General features: G+C 39.6%; 1 protein-coding gene across 1 annotated transcript in view; it reads right to left on the minus strand.

Annotated features, from left to right (window-relative positions):
- ENPEP (glutamyl aminopeptidase) overlaps positions 1 to 20046 on the minus strand; it is a 33530-nt gene extending 13484 nt beyond the window's left edge. Inside the window, exons 1-8 of the mRNA XM_085578977.1 lie at positions 19897 to 20046; positions 19134 to 19776; positions 14455 to 14596; positions 11496 to 11627; positions 7381 to 7501; positions 5117 to 5271; positions 4385 to 4498; positions 2609 to 2743 (exon numbers count right to left, since the gene is read on the minus strand). Coding sequence (XP_085435103.1) covers positions 2609 to 2743; positions 4385 to 4498; positions 5117 to 5271; positions 7381 to 7501; positions 11496 to 11627; positions 14455 to 14596; positions 19134 to 19776; positions 19897 to 19930 — 1476 coding nt within the window. The 5' untranslated portion in view covers positions 19931 to 20046. The remainder of the gene's footprint in view (positions 1 to 2608; positions 2744 to 4384; positions 4499 to 5116; positions 5272 to 7380; positions 7502 to 11495; positions 11628 to 14454; positions 14597 to 19133; positions 19777 to 19896) is intronic.
- Positions 20047 to 20505: the final 459 nt, after the last annotated feature.

The raw sequence follows: 20505 nt of genomic DNA on the forward strand, positions 1-20505 counted from the left end.
ACTGATTATAGGAATGCCAGTATCTTAATAACTTTCCTTTCTTACAACTATTTGGGGAGGCTCAGAAAAGTGACCTTAATTTGACTAGCTGATGTTCTCTGATGGGGGTATAGTGGGGAGTCTTTTATCAACACCCACATAATTTCATAGTAATTGCCAAGTATGTGACAAGAATTGTTTGTGGCAGAAATGTGGAAGAGTAATCCTAAGCTTCTGCATCTGGGAAGTTCCAAAAATGTGGGGGTCCAAAAGCAAATTTCTAACTAACTTATTTAAGGCAAAAAACATCACTGTTACTTTAATAAAACCTTTCAAAACAAGAGAGAGGATTAAACTGGGAAAGAGATGAGAGGCAAATATTTTTTAAAAGCAGATTAAAACAATTATGTACATTAATTATTTACTCACCAGCTCTACTCTAGTAGAGCTTTCCTAGGCATATAATGCCCTATCAATCCCACAGCAGTTAGAGGATCTTGTACAGAATATGCTGCAACGACTCCATAAACCCTTAGGCAATTCATCAGGGTCTTAGGATTGGATTGGTCTGGTAAGTCTAACAGAGAGCATTCCAAATTATGCTTTATTTGTTTAGTGATGAATATTATCATGAGAAGATGGTTTTAAAAAGAAAAATACAAAAGAGAAGCCAAAATAAATCCAAAAAGAAACAAACTAATTTTGTCACGCATTTATATATAAATACCAACAGTAATTTGAGCTAAATCTATGCAAAGACTTTCTCTTTCAAGCCAAATTATAACCCAAGCCAAATTATATCCCAAGCAAACTGTTCCCAAACAATGCACAAGTCCTCAAGTGTTTTTGCTTAAAAAAAAAAAAGAGTTCATGTAGTAATTATCTAGGGACAAAGAGATGAGTAAAAGCTAGGATTTTTTTTCTCCACTGTTTTTACAGACCCTGCAAAAAAATGTCTCTTGCTTAGTTCACCACTAAAATACATTTTGATCCAGAGTATTTGATTTAGCTCTGTATATTTCGTGACTTTTGTTAGTTTGATTTAAAAACAGTGTTGCACAATGCAGGTTTTTACATGGTTTATGGTTTGACTGTTAGGCATTTATGATGCAATAAATACTGGTTGTATTGTTGGACAGAGGATTTAACAATTGAAAACAGAAAACTGAAATGGATGGATCAAATCTAGCTAATAAAAGTAGTATCTATAGTTACAGATTGTAGCACAGCTGAAGCTAAAGTCAATGCAATATATACTGTATGTTTCGCTGATAATGGGAGCTTGGAGGGAAAGCAACAAGCAGTATTTAATAATGCTGGATTTTGCGTGTTCAGTGGAAGCATGTTATGGCATCAGATAGAGAACACTGACAGAGTCATATAAGAAGCTGCCAATAAAAATATGGTGTATCAGGTTCACAAGCAGCATGGGAGATGGCTGGTTGAGGAGAAGAGTGACAGGTGTTTTCTCCTGTGTTTCTTTGGGCCTTTCTCTTGATGCACTGCAGAAAACAACTGGAGGGAACAGTGTTGTTTGGGCTCTTGAGTCAAGAGACTCCTTGGTTAGATATAGGGGGATACCTGCTTTGTTCCATGTCTAAGGCTTGTGTAAGGACAAAGTGACTTTGGCTACATCCTGTATGGAGGGAGACAAGCTGGCCTCAGCCCCCTAGGCTGGGTCTTCAAAGTGATGATGCTCAGCATGGCTGCTGGTGTCCCTCATGCTCTGGACCTCACAGCACTTTCCCACAAGCGCTGATCTCCAGGCTGCTGCCCCACCCTGCAAGTACTACAGAGACCATGGGCTCCCAAAGGCCCCTGTGTGCCCTGGTCACAACTGTGGTTGGATGACTCCAGCATTCCAGAATCTCCCTGATCAAGCAGACCCAAGGTATCCTTCCAGCTAGCTCCTTAGAGAGTCCATATTGCCACAGATCCTCACTGCCTCACTTTGGGATGGGATGAGCAAAAATCTTATCAAATACTTAATTGAGTGTTTACCACTTCCTTGTCTACAGACTACTCTACTCCACTGCACTCCAGAGCTCCACAACTTGCAGTGAAATGTGGAGCTAACTTATTTCCCAATTTAAGCCAATGCCAGTAGAGGCTGGTGTAACCCATCTTTGTTAAGGTTTTTTGGGTAGCTGGGATACTGTGAGCAACTTGAGATAAAAGGTCACTTTCCTGTTTTCACTGCTGGGTTCCCTGCCTTGCTTCTTCAAAACAGAAGTTATACTGGCTTGCAAGTGTGATGGGGAAGTGACACAAAGGATACCTGGACATCTGCCCTTGCTTCCTCCGCCCTTGTGTTAGATTATGCAACTTGACATAACTGGGCTGCATCAGCACAAGGTGACTGGAGAGGGATGTGATTAGTGTCTGGTTTAGTTTAATTTTAAACCCAGCACTCTAGTGGCAGAGGCTGGTGACACTGTGCTTTGCCTGCATCTCTGCATGCTGTGAGCAGGCTGCATGGCGCGCAGTGGCTGACGAGACTCTGGCTTCACTGCTCCTCTCACAGCTCAGGTGAGTTGGGAGTCCTGATTATGAGCACCCCTGACTTTTATCTCCTCTCCAAAGCTGCTCCTTCCTTTGCATCCAAAGTTACAACAGAAGGATATCTTACCTTACTGTAGGATATCCCATCAAACACAGAGGTGATTTCAGCTGGAGATGACACATTGGCTACAATTGGGTGGGAAGACAGCAAAGAGTCATCCTTCAGTACAGGAAGCACATCTTCAATTAAAACCTGGTCAAGCTGAGAAAGAGAAGACATTAGAATAGAAACAAGGGACAGGAGTATATGCCTGCTTCTCAAATAAGTAGCTTGAAATTCAACTTCTCTAGGCAATTTGAAATAGAACAAAGTTTCATGCCTCTAAAGAAGGACTTGCAAACCCTTGCTTTACATCTGAGAGGGGAGGGATACAGTTTCTCCATAATGAAGATAAATTGCCTTTTTCAGATCCTGTTTTTCTGTGTGTATCATAACCCAGACACACCCATACCACCCTCCTGTGCCCCCAGCAGGCAAAAAGAGTAGTCTGTGTTACCAATTTCAAAAGTGTGACAATATTTACAAAGCATTACAGTCTCCTCTTGCAAAAGAGGAGCCGGGTAGGAAGGGAAGGAGGTAAGAAGGAGGCAGGGTTCCCCATCCCAAGGCTTATAATATTTTTTTTAAATTTATTTGAATTTTTAAAAAATATTAGGTAGCCAGCAGTTAAAATCTCCTTATTTCCTAATTAATATTGACCAAAAAAAGACTAAAATTCAATTTAGCTTTCCTCTTCTAATATTCACTAGGATAACATTGAAATGTCTTAGATCTTAGATTAACATAGTATCTAGGTAAAAAATGGTCTTTAATATTTTAAACTCAGTAATTAGTAATTAGAATATTTCTTAGTTAGGACCACAGATCTTCTCCCTTAAAGTGTAAAAGTGACCCAGGGAATTATTTTATTCTTAGTCTCTCTGCAGGGAGAGAGGCAGCGAAAGCAGCAAGTAGGCACTGTCTGTTTCTAAAGTCACTAGGTTCAGGAGATAGTAGATTTCAACAGGTTCAATGTATTCAAAACCTACTCTGCTCCCTTCTACTGCCATATGTTGTTCATATCTTAGTACCCAGAACCTCATTACACCTGGACAGCTGGGGAAAATGTGTATGCTTTGGGCCATCACATCTGTTTGGAAGGGGAGGAAAGAAGGAGCAAAAAACCTCCTTTTTTTCAAAGCATAAATATAAAACGTATTTAAAGGCTAACTTCTTTGCAACACCTGTAAAGTGTCTGGAGTTGGCACAGTTAGCACTTTGGCTATCCTCTGTCACTACCTATTTTTGCACTGTACAGAACAGAGGTTGTCTGAGTTGGAGCATTTAAAAGGACACTTACAGTACTGTCAGAAGCTGAATGGGAGTCCACTGTTTTCCTTGATAATAGCCCAAGCTGTGGAGACAGGCCCAGGTTCCCAACCCCTTACCAGATCAGATAACAATCCTAAGTCCCATGAAGAGAGTACAGCCCAAGTAAATAAATACAGAAACATCTCCATCTTTCAGAGTTAGTCCTTTAAGCAACCCTAAAAAACTGTTAAGGGTCTGTCCCTTAACACATCCTAGGTGTTATTTGCCATAATAACCAAACACTTGACTCACTTGTTAAAAAATAATGACTCCTCCCTGCAGACTGAAGCTTCACAAAGTTTACTTTGACTAGCTTCAGATCATAACATAGGTAGGTGAAAAACTTAGACCAACTTTTTCTTTACGTTGCACCACACTATGGTAGTTTTCTATAAATATACTTTAAGTCTTCATCATCCTTGTCTAAATTTTACTCCCTTCCAAAATGTTCCTCCCAGCCCTGCCAACCCTCCACAAGGCAGAAATAATTACCATTTCCCAATCTGGTTCTGTTGCATTTGCTCCCAGGAACTCAAAATAACTGGCAAATCCTTCATTTAACCACAAGTCATCCCACCAGTCCATGGTTACAATATTTCCAAACCACTACAATTATAAAAATAAAGATGTAGGTTTAGATAAATAGTACATGTACATTTCAGTATCACACATCTGCATATAGAACATTGATTTGCTTACTTTTCTTCCTGCTGCCAGATGAAAATAATCATAATTCTGGGGTTTGAATAGGAATTAAGGCCTTGCCTTGTGTTAAAACATCACTTTTATTATAAAATTACATATTACTCGGCAGATTGCTAATGATTAATGTGCCACTGAAAATATTTTTAGTTTCTTCCTCTTGATTTGATGATTTCTGCTTTTAAGGATATGTTTTCAGACAGCCTCCACAGTTCTTGTTTGCCTGCCCAGAAGAGACATCTGCACGCGTAAATTAGTTTCTCTAAGACATTTTAGACACATTTTCATAAACAAGCTGACAGTCTGGGGCCAAGCATCTAACTTCCTGAGAAAAATTCCAAGGCAGTAGTCATGGTATTTTAAAGCTCTAACAGGGATCTGTTTAAACATGATATTTTGCAACCAGATTTTGAGCACATGTGGAAGATCCTGAGATGAAGTTAATGACAGTATTTTCAAGATTAAAATGTTGTGACTATATATTTGAAACACTGTAAAAGTAACTCATGTCCTAAAATGTACCTGATGAACGAGTTCATGGGCTATCACAGCAGCTACTCTCTGTTTGTTGGATGTGGCTGACTCCTCAGGATCATACAGCAGGTTTGTTTCTCGGTATGTGATCAGTCCCCAGTTCTCCATAGCACCTGTCCCAAAATCTGGAATAGCTATTTTATCTGTATTAAAAGAAAGACAATGATTACCACGGTATCCTTTAAATCAATTAGCTTTTCCTCTCTCTGTGTATTTACAGCCTGTTTTGCTTACCATTTATGATTCTGGCTTACTACTGTGGACTGCAGGCTATGATCTGTGCCCTGGATCTGCTGAGATTAACAGAGGCAGGATCAGTTGCACTTCCTGAGGATCTGTCCTGGGAGTGATGCTATGCAATCTCCCGGGAATGTGCATATCATACATTACTTAATTTTGGCTCCAGAAATAAATGCTATTGTCTGGGGATGTGCTGTAGGCAGTAAACCTCCTGAAACTATTTGTAGAATAATGAGGCATGACATTGTTTGTCACACTGTTGTATTAAAAATATTTATTGACATGTTAACTGAAGTAAATCCCCTCTGCAGCGAACAACATCTGCTTCTATGCCTGGCAATTTGTGGGGGGTCACTCATTTATAGTCAGTAATCAATACAAGTTTAAATGAGAATTGCAAAGTCAACTGAACTGGCATTTTCTTCTGAAAATGACCACAGAGTGGGTTAGCGAAAAAGTACAGATGGATTTAAAACTGAATAGAATGAAAACCCCTCACCCCACTCCAACAGAAGATAGGAATGACTTATTTTAAATTAAATAACCTGATTAAAGAATCAAAGCTGATAGTTTGGCAAGGGCTTCATCAACAGTCAAAAGGAGGATACAAGGAGAAATGTAATGACAGAAGCCATAAATCAATGTGAAATACAATATTTAAATAATCCATTATGCAGAAACACATCTAATTCATCAGGTTTGAACTGGGTAACTTCTAATAATGAGGGAACAACATGGCAAGTCAAGGTTAGTGATCCAACAAATAGACATTCTGGGAAAAAGAGGATAGAATCTACAAAAATATCTATCCTGTGACACTGCTAACCTGGAGATACCAGTCCATCCTATCACACAGACAGACCTTTATCCAGATGCTGCCATGGTAAAGTCAACAGGCTTTCATGACAGTGAAAGTTTGAATATAAAGCACAGGTGAGATATAGTACCTATTATTACTGGGGACCAATGTGGGAAAGAACAACATATTGTACTGGTTTCCCTAATTCAGTTGTCATTGAAATGCAAACATATTTACGGTAAACTCAAGTGTTGTTTTGAAAGGAGGAGGTAAAAGTCTTTTGTTAAAGTAATATAGGTTAGCATGATAGGTACAGGTACAAATAGCCAAAAAAAGGTTTGCACAGCATTATTAATTGTCTTCAAAGTTTTGGGGATTTCCCCCCTCCCCCCCTTTTTGTCTTGACTTGTTTGAACCTAGTATTTTTCCATCCTTTTAAGTTCATGAACTAACTAAATTACCTCTTTGAAGGTCTTAGGAGGGAGAATTTCCAAAACTCTGATTGCACTCCCAGCTTGATTATTATGCATGTTAAACTGTGTGAATCAGATGCAGAGTCCAAATATCCCAAACTAAAGGATGCCCACTACCTTCTCTTTGCTTGTTTTGTAACCATGGGCAAAATTTGAGAGCGTGCCTGCTCTTACTTAGTCCCAGATATTTATTTAGCACAGCAGTAGAAACTAAAAATTAGATGCTGGACCACATTCATCTTTCTGAGAAGTGGATATACACACATTTTGCACTAAGGTTAAGAAATAATATTACATACTCTCTGGCAGTTTACATCTTCACTTATCTCACTGCTGACTTTTGTCCAGAAGTTCATATGGAAGTAGTACATATTTTCCCTGAAACTTCTGGCTCTGTTTTAACTCATGATGGTCCTTTGCTGATGACACCAAAGCTTGCCTTGATTTTCCACAAGATGCTTTAAAATAAACATGCCAGGACCAGTTCTTCAGTTCAGCAAACTGAACTGTGAGAACTGGTAATAAAACAGTGACTGAGGCCAACTCATCCATCATGACATTTAGAAACATCTTGAACTACATTGGTAGAGTTTAAAAACATTCTGACATAATATCAGCGGTTAGCAACCAAATGCTTTCATGCTGTTTTCCACCAAAGCACAGAGACCTGTAGGAGCAGCATAACCAGTTTTTGCCAACACTAAATTAACAAAATGAAAAATATAAATGTTAATAGTTACCCAATTTTGGAAGAGAGTAGCTCAAATTAAAGTACTCTTCAAAGAAGTCAAATGCAATTTTTGTTACATTTGCTGCATATTCTGCCGTGTGTATTTGCTGCGGCTGGGCATAAACTCTCAGCTGTAAAATACAGAGAGACAATTAGAAAAGTTTTCAATTAAAAGGAATCAGGTGTCTAACATTGAAAAGGCATTTAGCATACATATCAATAACACTGCAGGTTTTCTTTGAGACTGGTCTGAACACTGAATTCTGTTCCCTATCACACTTACTAAACAAAGTTCTTCAAGTGTTGTACATAAGAGAGACCAAGCCAACATGTGCACACTTTCCACTATTTGTCTGAATTGTAAAACTTGCAAGACCCATGTCCAGAAGCTCACAATGGCCAAGCCTTAAACAGGGCCTGGTTACATACCAGCCTGTACTTCCCCATGGCCTGCTTTTCCCAAGAAGGAAACCTGGACAAGCACAGTCAAAGGGGATCCACTTGTTCTGAGCAGTTCACTGACCTTGACTGATCCCATCAGATCAATCTTCAGGAGCACATCTGTATTGAAGTGGTGTCAGAAGCCCATAGCACCTTATTTTATTCAACTTCTTTGTACCTTTCCTATGCACTATCATCATGATTTCCTCTTGTCCTTGTGTGTTTGAAGATCTCAAACCCACTGAAGACCATGCATTTACTAAATCTGTGACCCTTCCCAGATATGCTGTCCTACGCAGGTTGAGTTTGACCAGGACCTTGGGCCACACACCCACTCAGTCACAGCTTTGGTGCCTTCTGGGCTGCTGCGTCCCAGCAAGTCATAGGCAAAAATCAGTTCTCTCTTTTATGACCAGGCAAGTCTCAGAAAACTGGCATGTTCGGTAGCCCTGGCATGTTTGGTATAATGAGTGACCATTTCTGTTCTCCTCCTGTATATATGAATGCTAAAATTTATGTGTTGAATGTTGACCTTTCTATCCCTGAAGTCTGGTGCCTGGGACCGCTTTGGCTATGGCTGTCAAGCAGTAGGAAACAAGCTCTGGAGGACTAGAATCTTTATGGCACCTATGCCCATGATGAGGAGGCCTGTAACTTGAAAAAACCTTTTGAGAAGTTATCTTCACACTGTGAAGACAAAGTTTGAGTTCAGAATTTAAGGAGCCTTTTGGGGATCTTTCCCTCAATCTGTTTGTCCAAAAGCCTGTTGCAGATATATGTAGCCTGTTCTCTTCCCCGCCCCTGAAAATCTCCAGTGTGAATAAGAGATTTCTATATGGAGTGAAGTTTCTGGTTTTAGGAAAACAGATCTATCTCATTTTTCCAGCTCCATGACTCTTATGAATGGGACACATTCATCTGCTACACTGGTGTGGCTTGTTTACTCCTGTAGTGCTGCCTCACAGCCTGCAGTGGCCCAAGCTGAGCAAAGGAGCTGGTCTATTCCAGGAACTCTTTTGGAGCCTGAAAACACATGGATTTCAATACTATAAATTCTCCTTTTTCCAATGAAAGGGGAGGATGGAAAAGTGTTCAGAAATAAAGCTGGAACAAAAACAAAACAAAACAAAAACAAAACCAAAAAAAGCTTATGAAATTCAATCAGGAATACATTCCAGCCAGGGTATTTCCCCTAGGGTCAGTTTGCAATTACAATCTGCAATTTCCACTTCTGTAAGCTCTTTACCCAATTTAGCAGTCTTTAGTCCCTTAGCTGATCCATATTAATGGTTTCCAAAACCTTCGCCCTGCACTAGAACTGACTTTGGGTTTCATTTGTGTAATCTCCTCTGTGATTTTCCAAACCAGACATTTGGTACCTGACAGGTAATCAGCTCAGGAGCATTGTTTCCAGCTGTAGGCACATTTCCCACCACTCATTTCATTAATGTCTTTGTTAGGGCTTTCAGAGTGAATGGCAGAGTTTTAAAATAATTTACTATGTCATGTGAGTTGTATGCTCCTGCATATGTTTATGAAAGTAATTTATGGATCAAGTGGATACTTTTTTTTTTGAATGAGGAATTTATTGTTAGAAATTTACTTAGCAAACTATGGAATGTTCTTTTGAGTAGCTGGTGAGTCTTTGTTCAGCTGGTCTTTAAAGTTATTGGACAGGAAGCCTTGGAAAGGCTAGAAGAAGAACTTTTATATATATATGATTAAAAACTCTAAAGACAGTCTAGTTTCCCTGGGGAAACTAGGTAATTTTTAGTGATAGATCTTCCACATGTATTTTATATTGGTAAAACTATGTCTATGTTAAGAGAAAGTTATGATTTTCACCTCACTTAAACCCCAAGTTTTCTAGTGCAGGCAAGTCCTCAGACATTGTTTAGTGAACAGCATTAATAAAATATGTAGTAACATAGGCCTGAATTAGAAGATGTTTCTTCAGGCAACCTCTGTACTGACATGAATACCCCTGCTTCTACGCACACACACTTTAATTACCCTGTTTCAGTGAACCCTCCCTTCTATTTAGAAAAGTTACAACCAGTCCGGAACATTGTGGGCTGTACTGTTTTGTTTGGGGGAAAAAAAATAGTGACCTCAGGGCCATACTCCGGAGCGTGGCATGGACAAGTAGTTAATGTTTAACTTCTGTATGTGGAAAACAGTGTTATACACTTCTTCAGTACATTTTTTCCCTACTGCACTATATTCTGCACAAAAAGCTAGACAAATTCTGATTTTTAAAGGAACTGAATTCTAGAGTATATCTATTGAGACCAAATAGTCAAAGTCCTGTCCCTGATAATGAGTGGACCAGCTATGATGAAGAGCAGTTGGTTAACAAAATTCTGTGACCAGGTGACCTAAAAATGTTCTCCTGTGAATTCCTTAGCCAAACAGCAGAGAACTAAGGATATTACATCTGCATCTCAAACCAGTCTCCATTTGCTTGTCTAAGTGTAACTTAGCTTTAGTTATTTGTTAAGTAATATAAGCATACAGCATGATGCTAGCAAGGGCACAGAGGGAGGCCTCAACCCAGTCCTGTGACAGGAAGTATTTGCTAAGAGCTGCATCAGAACTTTGGAGATTTCTATGATACAGATTTTAACTTCAGCTAACAGATTTCAGTAGGGAAGGATTTGATGAGCTTTTTTGGGTAAGGAAACTAAGAAAGAGCTAACTTGCTAAGGGAACAGAAGAAATTGGTAGGTTTTTATTCTAGATTCCCTGTCCATTTGTGACATTGAAAACGAGGACACAGCTGCCAACTCATGTGAATGACAAGACCCTGTGTTATATAAGGGGAAAGGAAGGGGAAGAAGCAAGGGCATACAGCCTTGGGGATCACTCTCTGTTATCAGATGAGAAAAAGATCTAAATCAATAAACAAAGAACAGCAGTTTGAGTATCCCAAACTGGGTTAAGGCTAAATGAGGAGTTTCTGTTGAGGAGTGAGTTGTATTTCAGATTTCAGTTTGCAATTCAATGCAATGTCTTGTGATCGCTTTATGCTTGATCAGCTACACCTTCAGGTGAAGGTGCATCAAGATGAAGGAGCTATTTTAATTTAATAGATTCAGATTCAAACCTATTTGTTTCATCAGAGGATCCACCAAATATCCACCTGTTTAGGCAGACACTATCACTTCTATACTTATTTTTACAGAACTCACATTGGGCAGTTGCCTGTTATCACTTGTGGTAAAATAAAGCAAACCAGTACATAATGGCACATAGCACTGTAGTCCTGTCTCAACAGCTGTAATAGTATCAAGTGCAATTTTAACACACAGAAACCTATAAAGTATTTGTATTCATGTCCTGTGATACCCTTGTAACCCCTAACTTGTATGTTATGCCAGTCACTGGGCTTCAAGTCAGGGATGAGTTTGGAAAAAGTGTTCCTTCCTCACCTATGTGCTTATATGGGAGGCACTAACTGGGATCTCACAAAGATGGGAGACAGAAAAGGATTGCAAAACACTGTATGTAGTCAAGGTCAGAGGGACCACTGTGAACACATAGTCTGATAAAGTAGGCTGCATAAATTAAGCTACAGGAAAATAAAAAGTAGGTCCCTGTTTTTATAAAAAGAGATTTGTAAGAAAAAATGCAAATCAAGGCACATCTGTCAACTGAACCACATTCAGGTGCAGAAGGACTTACAGGTTTTCCACTTTTGGATTTTCTCTCTACCCAGGTAAACTGATGCACTGCAAAGCACACCAAGTAAGTGCTCATGGGAACTGATTTCTCAAAAGTTGTTCGATTCCAGCCATCACCGAGCTGTACGGTTTTCTGCAGAAATGCAAAAATAATCAAAGTAATTTTTGAAATTGCAAACACATGCATAAGAGTACAATATTTGTATGAAGACTGCAACTCCATAGGAGCAACAAATCACCTTACCAGGTCCACCTCTTCTGGCATTTCATTGCTGAAGGCATAAGAACAGACAAGGTATTTTTCTTCTGCAATACATGAAATGGTACTTGGCTTTTTTGGCACTAAAGAGGTTTACCTTGCTCTAATTTTCATCAGGGATTTGAAATTATTCACATGAACAGAAATTTTGCCAACAGGAGTTTTCTGGTGTACGCTGTGTTTTGCTCTTGCAATAGTTGCATAAAATAACATCACTTTATAGATAGAGAAGGGAAGAGACTGAATTCCCCCCTCTCTTAAGTACATGCATCATGTATTTAAGACATTATGCAGGGATAAAACCTGGGATATAGACCAGTCTAATGAATCTATCCTAAACTAATTCAAATACAAATGGATGGTGGGTTAGGTTATTAGGTGGGTTGCCTAAATATACATAAAATTTAGTGCTGATCATAATTTTTATTTTCCAAATCAATTAAAAAAAATCCTGATTTTTCCCAGATGCTTTTTTCTCTCAGTTTGTTGCCAATACTAAATAGGAAGGAGTAGATACCGATCTCTTCTTTCCCATGACCAGTGACAGAACGCAAGGAAATGGCATAAAGTTGAGTCAGGGGAGGTTTAGGTTTGATTTTAGGAAAAAGTTTTTCACCCAGAGAGTGAAAACTGGAACAGGGTCCCCAGGAAAGTTGTCACAACACCAAACCTGACAAAGTTCCAGAAGCATTTGGACAATGCTCTCAGGGACATGGTGTGACTCTTGGGGTGTCCTGCACAGGGCCAGGAGTTGGACTTGATGATCTTGATGGGTCCCTTAAAACTCAGCTTATTCTATGATTCTATTCTAAACATATAGTTCTTCTATACTTTTTCTGCTATAGTCTGAACATTTTTGTACTTAGACTGGATGACTAACTTAAATAGAACCAAAGCCAAAAGCATATAAAAGACATTAGCCTTCTAGAGATACAGTGGTTCATGAGATTTGTTTGTTATAAACACGATATAAATAAAGCACAGACAGTTAATGTTACAGGTATTATGATTCCATGAGAAAAAACACCTATTCACAGACATTCACAACCCCTTTTCAAAAAGGTATTCACAATCTAAATTTCCATTATTTTACCAATTTTGAGTATATTTTGATATCTTTGGTTATTTCAACAAAGTCAGGACTTAAGTGGAAAAAAATTTGAAGAAACTCTAGTGAAAAATATAAATGAAATGTATAAGATTCTGATTTTGCTGATCTGATTTTGCTATGGTGATTATAAAGCTCTACACCACCCAAATTACAGGACACGTAACATACAATGTGCCTTGCCTTTACAACTCTTACATTTCCATCTGTGGAAAAGATCTTTCCCAAAGTTCTTCCACTACTAAGACCAGAGCTACTGACCTTGACCAGATGAAGAAGTTCCCTGCTATAATCCCTTAGTCAAACCTCAATATGAATTCAGCATAATCTACATTTTCTTACTGGTATTTATTTTTTAACAAATCAATTAAGAAGCAGTAGTTAGCCCTTTGCAAGCTTATTATTGTAGGTCCATAACAGAGGCAAAGTGCATATGTCAAGGCGTAAAGTACAAAACACCATAAATCTTGATAACATATGGTGTTATCCCCTTTCTTGCTTGTATTCTCACTTATCTGAGGTCTGTGAGGAATGGTACAGCAATCTCCTTTCATGTGTTGTCCCCTGAAGTGCCTGGTGGTCTTCTACATATCATAGAAATATTTTTAATAACAATGGGTCAGAACTTTGAATGTGCAAAAGGTATGGAAACATCTGTATCAGCCTGGTAATAGATATCTCAGCTGCATTGCTAGGAGAATAAGTTTGAGGGACTCTAAATAAAAGCAGACCTTTGTTTTCTGGGTGGGGGAGTGATTGGAAAAATGCAAATGCCAACAGCCTGGAGGCTGGAAGCTCATTTTTCTTTCTTTTTTTTTTTTCTTTTTAAACTTGGCCCTTTATCTCCCACTTTAGAACTTATTAGTAGAAATTATACAATAGACTACACATTCAGTTGAACTATTCAGTAGAAACTCTCTAATCTGAAAACTATTCAGCCTTCTTCCAGAAGGCCCAGAGGTAGATAATTGATGCCACTGAATTTCATGCAAAATATGAAATTTGACAGTAGGTCTAGAAATTGATTATTTAGGAAATTATAGACATGGTGGAATGACAAATATCCACACCCATGAGTTGACAGATGCAGTTTCAGATCCTCCATTATTAAAAAGAATAATCCTAGTCTTTCTGGCTAGCAGGATTCTTTGCCATTATATGGTGATCAGCAGACCCTTGTTCTGGACCATTATGCAGTTTTAGTGATTATTTTAGACTTTCCATCTGGGAAGCAGCTGTCTTTCAGAGTATTTGCTCTCTGAGCCTACACAGTTTGAGTGAAGAACCTGCCAATATCTATTTATAGTCAGCAGGGGATGCTCACCTAGAATATCAGAACAGAGGGTTCTGATAACAGCAGAAGAGGCGTTTCATTTCTGCTTTGGATTTGACTCTGCTGCCATGTTGTGCGCTGGTGAACCACTTCAAGTCCTAACCAGCCAACCAGTTCTGTTCATGGAATGTTTATTAAGTGTGAGTTTTCCAGTGCCTGAGCATTAGAGTCTGTGACCATGACAGAACCTGGTGACCCACATTACATCTCAGTGGCTCTACAGAGCTGCTCCACTTAGGCAGCAGTTGGGAAATACAGACCTGTACTGGCATGTTTGAAAGCGCTTGGTACGTATCTTGATGGATGATGGATATGGTGTAAGTTGCCTTCTTGTTTGGCTCATCAAAGCAGGGAAATGATTTCCGCGCATCTGTTGGCTCATGATCAGTGGCTGCAATGCTCCTGAAACAAACAACACATTGGCAAGGCTTCATTATATGGTTTTGAAATCTTGTCCACAATTTCTAGGCTTTTCTTTTTTTTTTTTTAACGATTTCACAAACTAAATTCAACTACAAATATTTGTGCATATTTATCCATTCATAAAAGCAAGTGACATCAGAAATGCATGAGCTGACATGGTCAATCTGTCATCAACATCTTCTAGGTTTCAGAGCAAAAGCTAATGCAAATTGCTTATCATCAAATATTTTTAGAAGACAGGCAATAAGAGAGGCATGACCTCTCATGCATAGTGAAAACTTTGCTCTCCCTCCAGCTGAGCTTTCCCATTGATTTATGCACCTAAAATAAAGAACTGATGATATCACCTAAAAGGAATAAGTCACTCCAAGACTTGTTTACTCACTACAGCATATCTTGGGATTAGGGTCTTGAACGTCTCCTGAAGCGACTCCTTAAAACTGCAAATGCCAATAAATCTCATCCTGCTTATGTGTTTCTTTTTCTGCATTTATCACATATACTTTTCTCCTGGTGCTCTTATGCTGCCCTGACTCCATTAATGAAACTGCTGGAGAAAGCATGGAAAGTTCAGGTGAACATCCTAGTACATAACCTGATGCTATGCAAGCTGTGTTGGGGGGGTCAGAAAGTCATCTCAGTTATGCACAACCAGCTGGAGGAGCAAGACGATAGGGGTCATGTAAAAACATAAGGTGAAGATTGTGAGTGTTCATATTGAGCTTGCTTCTCTCAGTAACATTGGGCTCCTACATTAATGACCCACACCAGTGGCAGAGCATATTCTCCAGTGATTGATGGTGAAAGGGATCACAGATGCTCCTTCAATTAATCTGGAATGTGGAGTATTTTCTGACAGCACTTCTACAGCTGCTCCAACTATATTAAGGTAGTTTTTCTTTCCAAAATGTAATTAGAAGTGTACATCATAAATTACAGATCTGCAGCAATCCTACAAGCTCCCCTGACAATCAATTTTTCAATGTTTCTGTTGCCCTTGGCATTTCCCTGTTAAATACTAAACTGGTCATTAGGAACTTGTAGCAGCAAGGGTCATTTACAAGCCTGACAGAGGTAATATGTCTGGGCTCTCTCCATTCATGTTCCTTGGAATAGTAGCTCAAAGGATCATGGGCAGAAAGCATAATGAACATTCACTTTAACATCATTTCAGACTCAATAGAGTTTCTTTTGCTTGGTGCATTCTTTGCTGTCACTCTCTATTTTTCATAGGATTTGAGAGCTATTTCACAATTAAGTAAACTCCAAGCCTCCAGGGCAATGCTTCACAGCTATTGGATAAAAACTTGGCCATATATTTTGACACATTTATGTCTTGTTCCTACAGACTGATAACATTGTGATACATCTGTTGATTTATAAGGTGATAATCCATCTATCCTCATATGTTTGCAGAGGCAGACAGACTTTATGAGTGAAAAACTTCAGCACCACCCTTCCTATAGGCTAGATGATGAGAACTCCAGACTATGGCATGCATAGGAGTGGCAACAGAAACATGAAATGTCATAATTCACTTTCAAATGACATAATGTAGTTTTTAGATAAGATTTTCTTCACTGCTTGGTGGCTTCTGCTCTTGATGTCCAGACCTTTAAATATGAACTAGAGCTGACAGTTGTAAACATCATAGTAATAAGAAGTGAAGATCTGGCTGAGACTGCACCCAGCTGTTCTCAAAATAAAACAGTGATGCATTTAGAACCATGATGAGTTTTCCTTTTTTTTCCCCTCCCCTGAAGTACAAGTCGTTCATGTCAAATGACTTCCTTCCTCCCTGAACTAATTAAAGTATTTTTCTCCTAGTCTTCCTTAAAATTCCAGCTTCTTCTGAGAAAACTTTCTCCTTCAGGAAGAAAATCAGAACTGTTACTTTTGTACACAGAAGAAAATTCTTCCCTTGTCTATTCAATAAAATTCTAAATATATCTCCATAAGACATGTGCCAGCCTCTTGTTCTCTTACGGACAACAGAAGGAATTCCTAAAAAAGGAAAGCCATACCTTGTCACTAATAGAAATGCAAAATCAAAGCCAGATGCTGTGACATGTTTGCATTATTTTTAATATTAAGGAAAAAATACAAGGGGGCTTTAGCACATTCCTTGAGAGAAACTAATGCCCTGAATAACCCAGTACACCACCCAAGGACTCCTTTTTGCTCCTCTCCATAAGATCTGAAAACAATACAAGTGTAATGTAGTTATGCTCACTGAATCATGCAAAGTAGGGAAGGATTGCTATTCCTTTTTCATCAATGGGGAAATGAAATGTGCAGGCAGAGGAACAGTTTTACCTAAGGATTTAAGTGCTTATGGCTAAATTTGGGAACCCACAGAAGCCTCTAGGTAGGCCTGTGTCCAAAATCTACATTTCCAGTTTCTGCTTTCCTGCTCCCTACCTGCATGTGCACATCAATTTAAATAGTCATGATTCCAAGGTATCTCACAATCTGCTTCAGGGCATGTCCAAAAGGACCTTTTTCCTGATGGGGATTGTGTGATCTGCCTGAACAGGATCCCCAAATGAGGTGCTCTTCTCCCTAAGCCTCTCAGGGATCCCAGACTTAGAGGTGTGCTCAGCACATCTCTACCTGTTTTCCACAAATTGTGCTGGGAGGTTTGAAATTTTCCAAGGGTGGTGTGTACCTCCGGCAAAGGCAAAATAAAAATGCTAATTCCAGTCAGCATTGTTTTTAAATAGAAATCTGGGGGAAAATGCATTTTTAATAAGTAATAAAACCCTTCCCTCACTGTCCTTCCTCACCCCATCCTATCTGCATAGCAACGACTTGGCTGTTGGTTGCTTTACTCTCAAAGCATTACTTACCTCTATCATGTACATCACCTCTGCCACCCTCACAAGCAATCTGTCCAAACTCAATCACATATTTCAGAATTTACCATTCACTCCTTCTGATTAAAACCCTTCTCAAGCCTAACACACTCAAACCCACAAGCTCCTTTCTGCACTGAGAGTTTTCAGACTGCTGGCTAGGATCATCCTTGCAATTGTAGTTTCCAGCATCCAATTCAAGAAGTAGGAACACTGAAAGTGAGCTCACTCTTTCTTCAGTTTTAGAGTTCTCCTTTCTTCCTGGTATCAGTTGCTTGGCCCTTGTCTACCTATACTGTCTGGATCTGAGGGACAGGCACTCACCTCTCCTGCTCTGCAACTCAGAAGACCTGTGTTCTGGTCCTGCTGTTCTGGGGTTGTGACAGACCTGGGGCTATAAATTTAACACCTAAATAGCCTTCACCAGTGAAAAGTAACACACCTCAACTTAGAAGGATGCTAGGAGGTTGTACTTTAAAAGTGCTGTGGAGATGTCAGATGCTCAAAGTATGAAACCAAAGCTGCTCAAAGTATAAAACCAAAGCACCTTTTAAGTCAGAGTAATGCTGAGGTCATAGATGGAGGAAAACATGATGAAAAGAGCTGCCTGGTGTTCAAGTTGTTCCCTGCATGACTTCTCCACAGGAAAAATCAATGCTTGCTTAATCCTCTACCTCTTGGATCTACTGCCTCTGCTGGTGCCTGTCACTGCTGCTACTCCTGTCAGTGGCTGAATGGAGCTGATGAGATTCTCACTCATGACACCATTGTCCCAGGAGGGCAAAGAAACACCATGAAAACACATCAGTGTTTGTCTCCATGTTCCTGCTACAGGGACTTGTAAAAGTCTAGCCAAGTTTATTTTCCAGCTGTAGAGGCTGGAATAAATCACTTCAGAAATGTAAATATCAGAAAATAAGTGAGTGTCTTCTCCACACAATAACTGTGAAGAGAAGCATTTGAGCAGTGGGGAATGTCTTTTTCAAGCTTCCACTGTGAAGCAGTACAAACCTGGTAAGTGGAATGGATTAGCTGAACTGGTAGAGGCTTCATAATATTTCAATAACTGTTGATATATTAATAAGGATGAGATGGAGCACAAAAAAAAAAAAAAAAAAAAAGAAAGGAGTAAAAGATGACACTAATTGTTTAGAGTTTCCTACATATAATTTAAACCAGCTGCAAGAGAGACAGGGAAGTTCTGGTTTGAATATTCCTCAGGCTTACAACATCAAGGAGGTATACTATCAGGAAAACTATCAGATGAACAATTTACACCAAAACTGTTACCTTGAGGATAAGAGGAGAGAGTGATGATAATTGTATGCTATTTATTGTTCTACAGAGGTACAAACAGGCCTTGATCCCTCCAGCTCCTTGAGGGAGCCACTCAGTTCAAAGGTAAGCTCAGACCAGTAGAGTTTGAAAAGATTTTTCAGAATAATAATAACAAACCCATCATCTCTTCAGCCTACATTCACTAGTCAGAAGCCAAAGGGCTTTGAATACAGCATCTTCCTTAGGGGAATGAGAAAACTAAAGAACAGCCCAGAAATGTCAATAAGTTGGTGAGAGACAAGACTGGAAAGCTGAAACAGGAATAGAGCAGGCCTGAGCAAGTGAAAATAGAGAAGAAAGCTTAATAAATAAAACTGCTTTACTTGATCTGTCCATTCTCAGTATAGGTGGTCCTATAAAACCCAACGAGCGAACCATTCAGCCAGCCTTGAAACTTCAGAGTGAGCACATAGGGATCACTTCCATCAGTGACAGGGAGCTCTGCTGCTGCTTTCAGCACAATGTATTCTTGTGGCTTGTACTCAAAGCAGTCATTCACAGCAATCTGCTGTCCTGAAGATTTCTGGAGCGTGGGTATTTCTGTAACCTTGGTGTCTCGCAGGTGAAGCCACAGGGAGCTAGTTGGTTTTTCCAAAGCAATAGATATACTGACTGTTCCACTGTAAGTGTCTTGCTCCATTTCAGGCTTGATTTCCAGATCATAGTGGATAGGTTTGACATAACTGGGCAGCCTAAAATCCCTCCAGTCTCCAGTGTCATCATTCTTGGGAGGACAGGGACCCAAATCCACTGTGGGAGGAGGCTGTTCCGTTGTTGTCGTCTGATCTGTTGTTGGTTGCTCTGTTGCCTCTGGAGCTTTAGGTCTGCTCAATCCCACACCGAGCCCCACAGCAAGTCCTACAACAACCACGACTCCACAGATGATAGCCACATGCTTTGTCTTCATGCAGTACCTCTTGGACTTCTCATCCTCAAAATCCATGCCCTCCATCTCTGCTCCTAGATCTGTTCTCAGAGCAAAACATTAACCACAAAAAAAGCTTATTAGTCACTTCAGCACTCAGCAGTCTTGGTTTGTGTTTTAATTGTGTAGCTATAGCTGTTCTCTGCCTGTCTCCCACATACCGCTTTCCACGAGACAATTAATTAAAGACAACATGAATTTGGAGGAGACATGAATGATCAAAGTGCAGCTGGGCCGGGAAACGGAGGGAACTGACACAGAAGAACATTGTTTCTGCCGTGTTCCCTTATAAGCAGTGCAACCCCACCCCCCAGCCCCTCCTGTTCTGGCCCGAGTTAAATATAAAACAGCGCTATGTTAATCAGCAGTCAGGAGATGATGAGATGCCAAAGCTCTGTCAGCAGCTTTCAGAAGGAGTTTGCAGATGGAGGTGTAACTGCTCCAAAACCTCAACCTTCACCACGACCTCTTCCTTTTTTTCCTCTGCTGTGTCTTGTTTAGGTTTTTGAGGTTTGGGCTGCTTTTTTTTCCTTCCGCTTACTAACAAAGATTTCCTTGAATTTCCACCCTATAGTTTGTGAAATGACATCTCAAAACTTGCAAAAATCACATATATCTTTCAGCTGTTTCCCCTCTTTTCTGGGCTCATTTACCTTTGCCGAGTAACTTAAGGCAGTCACAGACAGATGAATGCACAGTGGAACAATAAATTTTGATCACTGCTTCAAACTTTAAAAGTTGTCTAATTCCTCTCCCCCTCACAGGGCCAG

Source organism: Lonchura striata, chromosome 4, assembly GCF_050655825.1.
Source record: "Lonchura striata isolate lonStrDom1 chromosome 4, ASM5065582v1, whole genome shotgun sequence".
NCBI lineage: Eukaryota > Metazoa > Chordata > Aves > Passeriformes > Estrildidae > Lonchura > Lonchura striata.